Source organism: Lithobates pipiens, unplaced genomic scaffold (assembly GCF_037356315.1).
Source record: "Lithobates pipiens isolate NorthernLeopardFrog02 unplaced genomic scaffold, aLitPip1_a1.2 Scaffold_25, whole genome shotgun sequence".
Lineage (NCBI taxonomy): Eukaryota > Metazoa > Chordata > Amphibia > Anura > Ranidae > Lithobates > Lithobates pipiens.
This window is the reverse complement of record NW_027507787.1, coordinates 236,979,341-236,993,717: the sequence shown is the minus strand read 5'-3', so window position 1 is coordinate 236,993,717 and position 14,377 is coordinate 236,979,341. Positions and strand designations below refer to the sequence as shown.

The 14,377-nt window shown below is 43.0% G+C and overlaps 1 protein-coding gene and 1 long non-coding RNA gene across 2 annotated transcripts in view; both read right to left on the bottom strand.

Moving 5' to 3' along the window:
- Positions 1–14,377, bottom strand: part of LOC143930979 (uncharacterized) — a 58,440-nt gene that overhangs the window by 24,278 nt on the left and 19,785 nt on the right. The window lies entirely within an intron of this gene.
- Positions 9,063–10,456, bottom strand: MARVELD1 (MARVEL domain containing 1). The gene has a single exon (XM_077455692.1). The coding sequence runs from the start codon at positions 10,037–10,039 to the stop codon at positions 9,545–9,547; it is 495 nt and encodes a 164-aa protein (XP_077311818.1). The 5' UTR covers positions 10,040–10,456; the 3' UTR covers positions 9,063–9,544.

The window sequence follows — 14,377 nt, the reverse complement described above, 5'->3', positions numbered from 1 at the left end:
CCTGGACCTTATTACTCTCTCACCTGCCTTGACTTCTGCCTGAACCTTATTACTCTCTCGCCTGCCTCTACCTCTGCCTGAACCTCTCCTCTCTCTCGCCTGCCTTGACCCCTGCCTGGACCTTATTACTCTCTCACCTGTCGCCTGCCTCAACTTCTGCCTGGACCTTATTACTCTCTCACCTATCGCCTGCCTCAACTTCTGCCTGAACCTTATTACTCTCTCACCTGTCGCCTGCCTCAACCTCTGCCTGAACCTTATTACTCTCTCACCTGTCGCCTGCCTCGACTTCTGCCTGAACCTTATTACTCTCTCACCTGTCGCCTACCTCGGCTTCTGCCTGGACCTTATTACTCTCTCACCTGTCGCCTGCCTCGACCTCTGCCTGAACCTTGTTACTCTCTCACCTGTCGCCTGCCTCAACTTCTGCCTGAACCTTATTACTCTCTCACCTGTCGCCTGCCTCAACTTCTGCCTGAATCTTATTACTCTCTCACCTGTCGCCTGCCTCAACTTCTGCCTGGACCTTATTACTCTCTCACCTGCCTTGACTTCTGTCTGAACCTTATTACTCTCTCGCCTGCCTCGACCTCTGCCTGAACCTTGTTACTCTCTCACCTGTCGCCTACCTCGGCTTCTGCCTGGACCTTATTACTCTCTCACCTGTCGCCTGCCTCGACTTCTGCCTGGACCTTATTACTCTCTCACCTGTCGCCTGCCTTAAATTCTGCCTGGACCTTATTACTCTCTCACCTGTCGCCTGCCTCAACCTCTGCCTAAACCTTGTTACTCTCTCACCTGTCGCTTGCCTCAACTTCTGCCTGAACCTTATTACTCTCTCACCTGTCGCCTGCCTCAACTTCTGCCTGGACCTTATTACTCTCTCACCTATCGCCTGCCTCAACTTCATCCTGAACCTTATTACTCTCTCACCTGTCGCCTGCCTCGACCTCTGCCTGAACCTTGTTACTCTCTCACCTGTCGCTGCCTCAACGTCTGCCTGGACCTTATTACTCTCTCACCTGTCGCCTGCCTCAACTTCTGCCTGGACCTTATTACTCTCTCTCCTTTCGCCTGCCTCAACTTCTGCCTGAACCTTATTACTCTATCACCTGTTGCCTGCCTCGACTTCTGCCTGAACCTTATTACTCTCTCACCTGTCGCCTGCCTCAACTTCTGCCTGGACCTTATTACTCTCTCACCTGCCTTGACCTCTGCCTGAACCTTATTACTCTCTCGCCTGCCTCTACCTCTGCCTGAACCTCTCCTCTCTCTCGCCTGCTGCCTGCCTTGACCCCTGCCTGGACCTTATTACTCTCTCACCTGTCACCTGCCTCAACTTCTGCCTGAACCTTATTACTCTCTCACCTGTGACCTGCCTCAACTTCTGCCTGGACCTTATTACTCTCTCACCTATCGCCTGCCTCAACTTCTGCCTGAACCTTATTACTCTCTCACCTGTCGCCTGCCTCGACTTCTGCTTGAACCTTATTACTCTCTCACCTGTCGCCTACCTCGGCTTCTGCCTGGACCTTATTACTCTCTCCCCTGTCGCCTGCCTCGACTTCTGCCTGGACCTTATTACTCTCTCACCTGTCGCCTGCCTTGACTTCTGCCTGGACCTTATTATTCTCTCACCTGTTGCCTGCCTCCACTTCTGCCTGAACCTTATTACTCTCTCACCTGTCGCCTGCCTTCACCTCTGCCTGAATCTTATTACTCTCTTGCCTGCCTCGACTTCTGCCTGAACCTTATTACTCTCTCGCCTGCCTCGACTTTTGCCTGAACCTTATTACTCTCTCACCTGCCTCAACCTCTGCCTGAACCTTATTACTCTCTCACCTGCCTGGACCTCTGCCTGAACCTCTCCTCTCTCTCGCCTGCCTTGACCTCTGCCTGTTCCTTTTTACTCTCTCACCTGCCGCCTGCCTCGACCTCTGCCTGAACCTTATTACTCTCTTGCCTGCCACCCGCCTCAACTTTTGCTCAGAACGTCACTTCCCACTTCCGTTTACATTTTCCGATGGGCAGCAGTATTCTAACAGGACGCCGGGAACTTTGCAGAGGTAATGCAGAAAAGCAAGGAAGGCAGATTATATTTACTTGTTTTACACTTTTTTTTTTTTTTTTTTACATTTCTTCAGTTACTTCCTGGTTTCTGGCCTAGGCCGAAGTGACGTCATCCATCCCCAGAGTCTTCATGGGAGGAGGGGCATTCTCATCCAAGCACACCCTCCTGCCTGCATGCCTGAGCTAAGGAGGGATGGATTCCAGGAAGTAAATGCTCCATAAATTATCCGCCCTTACTCAAGATGGCCACTACTAGAAATGCCAGGAGGGTGTTTTTTTTTGTTTTGTTTTTTAAGTGATTTCTCAACAGTATAAAGCATGGAGGCATTGATGTATCGGGGGGAGTTTGCTTTCAATATAACAAATTAATTAACCACTTCCAGTCCCAATCACGCCATATGACCGATAAGAACGATCATAGTGGCAGTTCAGCCAATTGATCGTTCTTACAGGAGGAGGGAGGGAACATCTCCCCCCCCTTTCCCGCTGCCCTCCGATGCTTCTCCGGGCTCGTCTGCGCCATCGGCAAACCGGAGAAAGAATCCGCCGCCCCCTGCCGCCGGATATTGATCATAGAGATTTCCGGTGACCAGATGATCCCCAGTCACCTCTATGACCTTCGGAGGCCCAGGTGTGACGTTATGACGTCACGTCTGGCTAGCGGAATAAACAACGCAGAGAACTCGGCTGGAAAGAAAGAGTTTTTTTTTGTTTTGTTTTTTATCTCAATCTTTCCAGCCTGGAGGAGAGATGTGGGGTCTTATAGACACCGCGCGTCATAAAAAGTTGCAACGACCGCCGTTTTATTCCCTAGGGTCCCTGCTAAAAAAAACATATATAATATTTGCGGGTTCTCAGTAAGTTTCTAGCAAAAAAAAAAAGATTTTTACATGTAGGAGAGAAATCATGTCTAAAGTATAGAGCAATTAACCCCTCTGATCGTCCCCTAGCTGTTAGGCCCCATTCACACCTGAGCAACTATCTGCTTGAAGCTTGTAGCTCAAAACCGCTGAAGGAGAAAAAAAAATAAAAATCAATGATTCTCTATGGCAATGGTTCACATCTCCAATCCAAGTCGCCTAAAGCCAAACGGATGAAGTTTAAACATGTTCTGGATCTTTTTTTTTTCTTTTTGTCGCTCGAATCGGGCAGATTTGGGCCTTTTTTTGGCACGTTTGTATTCCCATAGAAATGAATGGAAACATGCCCATTCACGCATTTTTGCATGATTTTCTGCTCAAATGAAAAGAAGTAAAAAATGTAATAGTAATAATATAGGAATAAATAAATGTAAAATATACACAAATAACTAAAAATCATCATACATAAGTAAAATAAATGAATAATATGTAATAATACATTAATAAATAATAATTAACCTCTAACCTTAAAAAATAATACATTATTATTATTATTATTATTATTATTATTATTAATAATAATAAAATAACAAACACCCAGGCTCGAACAAAAAAATACATTAATAATAACAATAATAATTTATTTTGTGTTAGGGTGTTTAGTTATTTATTATTATTTTATTTTTTTAAGGGATAAGGGTCAAAGTTAAGGTTTAATTATTTATTGATACTAATTAATTTATTGAATTTTTTATTTAGATTTTATTTATTTGTGTGTTTATTTTACATTTATTTATCCATTTATTATTATTATTTGTATAATAATAAATACAATAAAATATAAAATAAATAAAATATAAAATAAATAATCCTAACCCCAACTCCTAATCCTAACCCTAAACTGAACTCATTATAATAAATGAATAATAATAATAATAAATGAAGAAACAAAAGCTAACGGGAAAGCTAAACAAATAATGCAACAGATAACTGTTTTCTCTATTGGCTAATAAAATAAAACAGCAAAGGACAAAAATGCTGCATACAAATGCGCAAAATCGAGCGTAAAAATGTGCAAAAAACGCCAGAAAAGACGCTACGCTCAGATGTGAATGCAGCTTTCACTCTACCCCTTCCCAGCCAGACAGTATGCACTGTCACTGTACCCCTTCCCAGCCAGATAGTTTGGACTGTCACTGTACCCCTTCCCAGCCAGATAGTATGCACTGTCACTGTACCCCTTCTCAGCCAGATAGTATGCACTGTCACTGTACACCTTCCCTGCCAGATAGTATGCACTGTCACTGTACCCCTTCCCAGCCAAATAGTATGCACTCTCACTGTACCCCTTCCCAGCCAGATAGTATGCACTCTCTCTGTACCCCTTCCCAGCCAGATAGTATGCACTCTCACTGTACCCCTTCCCAGCCAGTGTCATTAGTAAAGTGAAAGTGCATATTACTAGCATGTGACTGGTGATGTCAGTGGCAGTTAGTTCCCACAAATTCTCAGATTGTCCACTGCAGTATCGCAGTCCCTGATCGCCGCCATTACTAGTATAAATAAATAAAAAATTAAAGTATACATCCAATCGTTTGTAGGCGCTATCGGTCTCACGCAAACCAATCAATATACACAAGACATAGCAGAATACATTTTTTGTCCAAAATTTATTAGGGGATTTGATTTTTTTAATTGGATATGTTTTGTAACAGAAAGTGAAAAAAAGTGTAGTTTTCTTTTTTTTTTTTATCTATAGTGCAAAAAAAAAAAAAAAAATGCAAAGGTGATCAAATACCACCAAAAGAAATCTCTATTTGTGGGGGAAAAATTTCTATAAATTATTATGCATTATTTTATATATATATATATATATATATATATATACACACACACAAGACATAGCAGAATACATTTTGTCCAAAATATATTTTGGAGATTTGATTTTTTTTTCTTTTTTTTTTATTGGATATGTTTTGTAGCAGAAAGTGCAAAAAAAAAAAGTGTTGTTTTCTTTCTTTTTTTTTTCATTTTTAGTGCAAAAAAAAAAAACACAAACGTGATCAAAAACCACCAAAATAAATCTCAATTTGTTGGGGAAAAAATTGTATAAATTATTATGCATTATTATATATATTAATTGGATATGTTTTGTAGCAGAAAGTGAAAAAAAGTGTTCTTTTTTTTTTTTCATTTTTAATGCAAAAAAAAAAAAGGGATCAAATACCACCAAAAGAAATCTCTGTGGGGGGAAAAAATTCTATAAATTATTATACAGGATTTATATAGCGCCAACAGTTCACGCAGCACTTTGTGTACAGCGCTGCACGGCCGCGCAATTGTCAGTTAAAATAACGCAGTGCCAAAAAGCAAAAAAAAAAAAAATGGCCTGGTCATGAAGGTGGGGGAGGGGGAGGAGGGGGAGTAAATCTTCCGGCGGGTAAGTGGTTACATTTAATATTTTTTTTAGCCCTGGTTCACACCGATGCGATGCGGGAAGCGCACAAACGTTGCTGCGTATCCCCCACATTAAACTGCATAGCAATCGCACGGCATCCATTCCGGGGGGGAGGGGGTGCTGCTGCACCGTGCTGCAACAGTACAAAACTTATGGCCGAAATGGCACCGCACAGGCATCGCATGTGATGTGGTTGGGAATGCGGTGTGATTCCTATGCGAATCACATGTGGCGGGGTTCTGCATGCACTAGTATGAATCCAGGATCAAATACCTACTACTCACACACATGGAGGTTGGGCTTGATGGACCGCAGTCTTTTTTTTTTTTTTCAACCGTATCTGCTGTGTAACTATGTAACAATGACATGTATTTGCCTCTTCCTGTCTGTAGCTGTGGCCCATGGGGGAGGGCAGGGAGAGGGGGGGAGGGGGACACACAAATGACATGATGGCACTTTTCACTGAGATCATCTGAGCTCCCAGAGACAATGAGAGCTTTGAGATGTCAGATTGTAGAGACATCGGCTTCTAACTTCAGCTTGTTCAATTAACCACTTCCTGACCGCGACACCTACATACAGGGTGCGGCTAAAGTGGTCTATGGAGCGATCATAACCCAGATATTCTTTTTTTTTTCTCTTGTGAAAGCGATCTGAGTGGCTGGATAGCCGCTGGATTGCTTGCTTTCAGAAGCAGTGGGAGGGTCTCCCCCCCCCCACTCTCCTGCCGCTCAACCGTCAGTTTCCCATGCTTACTGTTCTTACCGGCGCGCCCCGGGATCCGACTGTTTGCGCGGCTGGACTTAGAGGCCAACAGAGACCAGATCATCTCTGATCACCTCTATGATCTAGATCAGTGATGGTGAACCTTGGCACCCTAGGGGTTTTGGAACTACATTTCCCATGATGCTCCACTACACTGCAGAGTGCCTGAGCATCATGGGAAATGTAGTTCCAAAATGTCCGGGGTGCCAAGGTTCGCCATCACTGATCTAGGAGGACCGGAGCGACGCCATGACATCACTTTCAGTTTAGGGTGGAGGTAAACCATTTTTTTTAGCAAAAGACCTATTTTTTTATATATATATATATATATATATGTAAAAGATTTTTATTTTATTTTTTAAAGCAAAAGATTTTTTTGTTTTGTTTTTCTTTTGTTTTTTAGCAAAAGATCAATTTTTGTTTTTGGTTTTCTTTTTAATTCTTTGCTTTAAAAGGTAGAGTAGATGGGGTCATTAGCTGGGCATGGAGACATGTGAGGCCAAGATAGTTGTCACTTGTCTCTTTGCCCTTGGAGGACCGCACTTATGTCTGACGTCACTTCCAGGTTCCTGGGCCATAGTAAACATTTTTTATATCTATCTATATACATCTCTATCTCTATCTATCTATCTATCTATCTATCTATCTATCTATCTATCTATCTATCTATCTATCTATCTATCTAATCTATCTATATACACACACACACACACACACACACACACACACACACACACACACATATATATGATAGATAGATAGATAGATAGATAGATAGATAGATAGATAGATAGATAGATAGATAGATAGATAGATAGATAGATAGTCTGACATGTAAGGCCGCGTACACACGGGCGGACTGTTCGCCCAACTTTGTCCGCTGAACAGTGTTTGGGCGGACAGTCCGCTCGTGTGTGGGCTTTCAGCGGACAGTTTCAGCGGACAGTTGGACGGACAAGGTTTTTCGGAAATTCCGTAAAACTGTCCGCTGAAACCTTGTTTCAGCGAACAGTCCGCTCGTGTGTAGGCTTGTTCGTCAAACAAAGTTGCGCGCATGCTCAGAAAGGATTTTCACGCCGAAAGCTATAATGCAGTGTATAGGACGTCGTATTTTTCGTCCCGTCGTACGTGCCGTTCACGTCATCGCGCACGGTTTCAGCAAACTGTTCGTCCGTCGTGTGTGGCCATGTCCGTCCATGCTAAGTTTGAGCGGACTGTTTGCCGAAACTGTTGGACGGACAAAGTTGGGCGAACAGTCCGCGCGTGTGTACGCGGCCTTAGGTATCTATTTACTTGGAGTGAAATAATCTTTTATATATTTTACAAAAAAAAATTGTGTTATATATTATTTATTTATTTTTTGCATTAAAATTCGTAGTGCATTTAAAGTATCGTAGTTAGTCGCCATTCCACGAGCGTGCGCAGTTTTAAAGTCTTACATGTTAGGTATCTATTTACTTGGCGTAAAATCATCTTTTATATATATTTTACAAAAAAATTGGGTTATATAATATTTATTTATTTATTTTTTGCATTAAAATTCCTTAAAGTGCTGCACAAATGCCCTGTGCCATAAAAATTTGCAACGATTGCTATTTTATTCTCTAGGTTCTCTGCTAAAATATATATATATATATATATATATATATATATATATATATATATATATATATATAATATTTAGGGTTCTAAATAATTTTCTAGCAAAAAATACAGATTTTTACATGCCAGGAAAGGATAGCAACAGAAAAGAAGAAAAAAAGAAAAAAAAAACTGGAAGCTGATTGGTTTCTATTAGAGCAACACGATTAATCGTCAAGAATCGTTATCGCAATCTTGACCAAATTGTTTCATAATTCTTTCTATGCAAAGAATTCTCTCTGCTCTTCTGAAGCCCTCAAAAGAAAGGAAGAGAAAAAAACTGGGCAGTCTGCCAAGAATCAAAACATTCTTTATCAGTATAAACATTGTAACAATTTGTCAATGGAACAAGGTAAAATCTTTTTTTTTCTTTTGCTAGAAAATTACTTAGAGCCCCCAAACATTTTATTTTATTTTATAGGGTCTCTGGTAAAAAATATATATATATATACATATATATCTAGATTGTAAGCTCTAACGAGCAGGGCCCTCTGATCCCTCCTGTATTGATTTGTATTGTAAGTGTACTGTCTGCCCTCATATTGTGAAGCGCTGTGCAAACTGTTGACGCTATATAAATCCTGAATAATATATATATATATATATATATATATATATATATATATATATATATATACACACACACACACACACACACATTTTATATATGTGTGTGTGTGTGTGTGTGTGTGTGTATATATATATATATATATATATATATATATATATATATGTAAAGAGAGAGAGATACATAAAATATTGCAACAATCACTATTTTATTCTCTGCTAAAAAAAATTATATATATATACTTAGAACTTTTAGAAAATTACTTAGAACCCCCAAACATATATATATATTTTTTTTTAGTAGAGACCCTAGAGAATAAAATGGTGGTTGTTGCAATATTGTATGTCACACTGTATTTGCACAGCGGTCTTTCAAATGCATTTTTTGGGGGGGGGAAAAAATGACTTTAATGAATTTTAAAAAAAAGAAAAATAACCAGTAAAGTTAGCCCATTTTTTTTGTATAATGTGAAAGATTTTACGTCGCAAGAACCATGATCTCTTTTATTCTAAGCAAAAAAAAAAAATAATTGTGATTCTCATTTTTGGCCAGAATCGTGCAGCTCTAGTTTCTATGCAGAGCTGCACCAGATTTTCGCACTCTCCAGTTTTGGCGAATCGACCCCCGAAGCCTGATCTAGGCCCCGGGAACACACCACCACCTACCGAGCGTTCCTCTCTCCAATACACAATCATATATAGACGGTGATACATTTGTCGTTTATTTTTCTTAAAGCCGTAGAAGCACCCCCCCTCCCCAACTCCCTTTCCAGGAACACGGAAAGAAGGCGTTACATACATCTACTGCATATAACAACAAGGAAATCAGTCTCTGCCATCAAATATAATACTGTGATGGTAAAAAATGTTCCTCATATCAAAGCAACGTTCTTATCGGTTTTTAATCGATAGGGGGAAAAAAAAAAGTTTTCTGTAACTAAAATTAATCTTTGGCGTTGTATTCAGAACTATGACAAGCGTTACAAAGACACAAAATAAAGTAACAATGTATATAAAAGGACTCATCAGCCATCTGTCCTTCCAGATGAACATTTCCTCCGCCACACCTGGAACACGTTGCTCGTGTTGCTCGTGTTGCTCGTGCGGCTCAGGAAAGAGAAGTCCGTTTCTTCCATCCGACCTACAAAGAAAAAAAATCCCCTCGGGGTTCTCCAGCCAACCCTTAAATGACGCTCTTGTTCCCTTTACACTTCTTGACGGAGAAGCAGATGGTGGTGGAGACGTAAAAGAGGCAGCAGAGGCAGGCGAAGATGGAGGCCACCACGTAGGTCTTGTAGTAGCAGGCGCCCCTGTAGTTGGGGATGTTGCAATAAGAGTTGCTTTCGATGGTGACGATGATGATGGCGGTGGCGGCGATGTGAAGGGCAGCGGCCAGGGCGTCGTAGACCAGGTTGGTGAGGAGCCACCGCTCGCCTCCGATCAACGGGACCATGTCCTGCTTGTCCAGCAGGGTGACGAAATAGAGGAGCAGGGTGACCAGCCAGAAGAAGACGTAGACGAACAGGGCGAAGCGGACCGTGTTGTTGAAGTTGCTGGAGGCGATGGCGATCCAGACGGCGGCGCCGGTGGCGAGTTGCAGGAGCCTCATCACCCCGGGGAAGCTTCGGAGGAATTCCTTGTTGGCGCTGAGCGAACTCCTGGTAGCTTGGGCAGACATTGTACAGACCACAGATGACTGACACAGGAGAAGGGAGGGGGGAGAAGAGAAGACTTAATCCAAAGTGGATTCTTGCAGCTCAGAACTTCTCTCCGGGGGTCCAGAAGAGCAGCGAGGAGACACTTTTCATACAATCCAGCTCTGGGCTTCTATAGAAGCAGATTGTGGGATCCCTTTCAGGGCTGGTCGGGATGGAGGGTGTGGGCAGTCCCACCATGTAACTCAATGCCTCTCGTTCCTTTGCTGACATCATCAGCATGCAACTTCCTCTGCCTCAACATCTGGTTGTAATGGCTGAGCAGATTCCCAGACACTCTCTAGTATTGGCTGCTATACACAGAGCTGAGGCAGAGTGTTCATAGAGCATCAAAGCTTAGCCAGGAACCTAGGATCTGAGGAATGACTGGGGGGGGCAGAGGCTGCGGGCATTCCAATGTGCCATGGAGCTGGAGGTGGAAAAAATATTTACACTTAAAGTGATACTAAAGGCTGTTTTCGATTCTAATAGAAAGAAAGAAAAAAAAGAAGGAAGAATGATGTTTGCTTACAGTACAACCTCAGAACTTTTATATATACCAGTAGTTATATTATTAGAGAGAGAGAGAGAGAGACATAAAATATTTCAACGATCACTATTTTATTCTAGGGTCTCTGCTAAAAAATATATATATATATATATATATATATATATATATAAAGAGGGAGAGGGAGATATACATAAAATATTGCAACGATCGCTATTTTATTCTATACGGTCTCTGCTAAAAAAATAATAATATATATATATTTATATTATTATTTATTTTTTATACATACACACATAGATATATATATATCTTCTCTCTCTCTCTGTATATATATATATATATATATATATATATATATATATATATATATATATAGAGGGAGAGAGATACATAAAATATTGCAACGATCGCTATTTTATTCTATAGGGTCTCTGCTAAAAAGATAGATAGATAATGTTTTTTTTATACACACACACATATATATATATGTATCTTCTCTCTCTCTCTCTCTGTATATATATATATATATATATATATATATATTTTTTTTTAGCAGAGACCCTATAGAATAAAATAGCGATCATTGCAATATTTTATGTATCGCTCTCTCTCTCTCTATATATACATATATAGCCACACACATGCATACACACACACATATATATATATATATATATATATATATATATATAAAGAGTGTTTACACACACATTTCCGGGTTCTCCGTGTCTCTGAGGCGATCGCGGGAGCCCGGCGGTGATCAAGACCACCGGGCAGTCGCATCGGCTCGGGGGGGGCGCGCACGTGCCCCCTAGCGGCCACAGGGCGAAGCAATGTTACATAACGTTGTTTCGCCCAGCCCTACCATTCTGCCGCAGTACAACTGCGGAGGCTGGTCGGCATGTGGTTAAACATCTCCATAGGCGACGCTTTAAACATCATTACAGGTTATCGGTTTAGAGTTACAGAGGAGGTCTAGCACTGGAATTATTGCTCTCAGTGTAATGTTTGTGGCGATACCTCACATGTGTAGTGCGAACACCGTTTACATATGCGCGTGTGACTTGTGTGCCTGTCAGTGCTCAGACCATACGCCGCACACTGCATCAAATTGGTCTGCATGGCTGTCGTCCCAGAAGGAAGCCTCTTCTAAAGATGATGCACAAGAAAGTCCGCAAACAGTTTTCTGAAGACAAGCAGACTAAGGACATGGATTACTGGAACCATGTCCTGTGGTCTGATGAGACCAAGATAAACGTATTTGGTGTCAGATGGTGACAAGCGTGTGTGGGGGCAACCAGGTGAGGAGGACAAAGACAAGTGTGTCTTGCCTACAGTCAAGCATGGTGGTGGGAGTGTCATGGTCTGGGGCTGCATGAGTGCTGCCGGCACTGGGGGGCTACAGATCATTGAGGGAACCATGAATGCCAACATGTACTGTGACATACTGAAGCAGAGCATGATCCCCTCCCTTCAGAGACTGGGCCGCAGGGCAGTATTCCAACATGATAACCACCCCAAACACACTTCCAAGACCACCACTGCCTTGCTAAAGAAGCTGAGGGTAAAGTTGATAGTCTGGCCAAGCATGTCTCCAGACCTAAACCCTATTGATCATCTGTGGGACATCCTCAAACGGAAGGTGGAGGAGCGCAAGGTCTCCAACATTCACCAGCTCTGTGATGTCATCATGGAGGAGGGGAAGAGGACTCCGGTGACAACCTGTGAAGCTCTGGTGACCTCCATGCCCAAGAGGGTTAAGGCAGTGCTGGAAAATAATGGTGGCCACACAAAATATTGACAATTTGGGCCCAATTTGGAGATTTTCACTTAGGGGTTGTGGAGAGGCAACCTCAGGTCACGGTGTGTATTCGCACCTTCAGCCTGGTTTTTGCAAAGACAGGCATGATGATTGCACATCTGTGGGCAGGGATTATATTTTTCTCAGCAAGAGATTTTAGGACTCGCACTTGGGAACAGTGCCACCCTACAGGCAGGTGGCCTGGTGTAGGAGTCGGGAGGGCTTTCAGGTGGAGATGGCTCCATGAAGAGAGAGACAGGCATTCTTTAGGAGTGTGAGCGTGTATGTGTGCAGGAGGCAGATGTGGCCCGTAGACATGTGCGTTTCGTTTCGTACGAATCTCAAATTCGTACGAATTTCCCAAAATTCGTACGTTCGGGAGGATCCGAAATACGAATTGCCATGCGTCCGAATTCTGTATGGAATACAAACTTTTTGTTTACGAATTTCGGATCAGTTGTCGTCGAATGGACGGCGACTCAGTCATTATGCTTATTATGAGGGGCTCCCACCATCCCTGTGCTATGCTGACTTCCTCCTGGGGCTGTACCTCTGCTGTGCTCATTATGAGGGGCTCCCACCATCCCTGTGCTGTGCTGACTTCCTCCTGGGGCTGCTTATTATGAGGGGCTCCCACCCTCCCTGTGCTGTGCTGACTTCCCCCTGGGGCTGTACCTTTGCTGTGCATATTATGAGGGGCTCCCACCATCCCTGTGCTGTGCTGACTTCCTCCTGGGGCTGCTTATTATGAGGGGCTCCCACCATCCCTGTGCTATGCTGACTTCCTCCTGGGGCTGCTTATTATGAGGGGCTCCCACCATCCCTGTGCTGTGCTGTGTGTTGAGTTATTTTGAGGGGGCAGCAATTTTACACTGTTATACAAGCTGTACACTCACTACTTTACATTGTAGACAAGTGTCATTTCTTCAGTGTTGTCACATGAAAAGATTTACAGAAATGTGAGGGGTGTACTTACTTTTGTGAGATACTGTATATCTTGGAGAAAAAAGCACAGATCTTCGGTGGATGTAGGCTGCCTCCAATCCTCCATCCCAGACAGTCTCTATGATGGGGAGATCAGGGCTCTGTGGGGGTCAAACCATCACTTCCAGGACTCCTTCTTCTTTACACTGAAGATATTTCTTAATGATATTGGCTGTATGTTGGGGGGGGGGTTCCAGCTGAAGAATAAATTTGGGGTCAATCACAAGTTTCCCTGGTAGTATGACATGATGGAGGCGTATCTGCTTGGATTTTTCTGGTCAGACTTCTCCGGACAGTAGATGCATATACCTGGGATCTACTGGTTTCCTCCAGACTTCTCGGAAAAGAGGTGGGTGTACCTGTGTCCCACTGTTGCCACCAGACTTCTCTGGACAGTGGATGCAGTACCTGGGTCCTACTGGTTCCCGCTAGACTTCTCTGGACAGTGGATGTGGTATCTGTGTCCCACTGACTTCCTCCAGACTTCTCCAGACAGTAGATGGGGATACCTGGGTCCCACTGGCTTCCTCCAGACTTCTCCAGACAGTAGATGGGGGTACCTGGGTCCCACTGGCTTCCTCCAGACTTCTCTGGACAGTGGATGCAGTACCTGGGTCCCACTGGCTTCCTCCAGACTTCTCCAGACAGTAGATGGGGGTACCTGGGTCCCACTGGCTTCCTCCAGACTTCTCCAGACAGTAGATGGGGGTACCTGGGTCCCACTGGCTTCCTCCGGACTTCTCCAGACAGTAGATGGGGGTACCTGGGTCCCACTGGTTTCCTCCAGACTTCCATTCCGTGTGTACAAGGGCTAAGAGGATAACCTGTTAGAGTCTGAAAAAGACTTGAGACTGGGGCGGAGGTTCACCTTCCAGCTGGACCCGAAACATCCAGCCAGAGCTACAATGGAATGGTTTACATCAAAGCATCTTCATGTGTTAGAATGGCCCCAGTCACAGTCCAGACCTAAATCCCATTGAGAATCTGCGGCAAGACTTGAAAATTTCTGTTCGCAGACGCTCTTCA

Excerpts from the sequence above, each read along its gene's own strand:
- MARVELD1 (XM_077455692.1), bottom strand. The coding sequence starts at position 10,039 with ATGTCTGCCCAAGCTACCAGGAGTTCGCTCAGCGCCAACAAGGAATTC.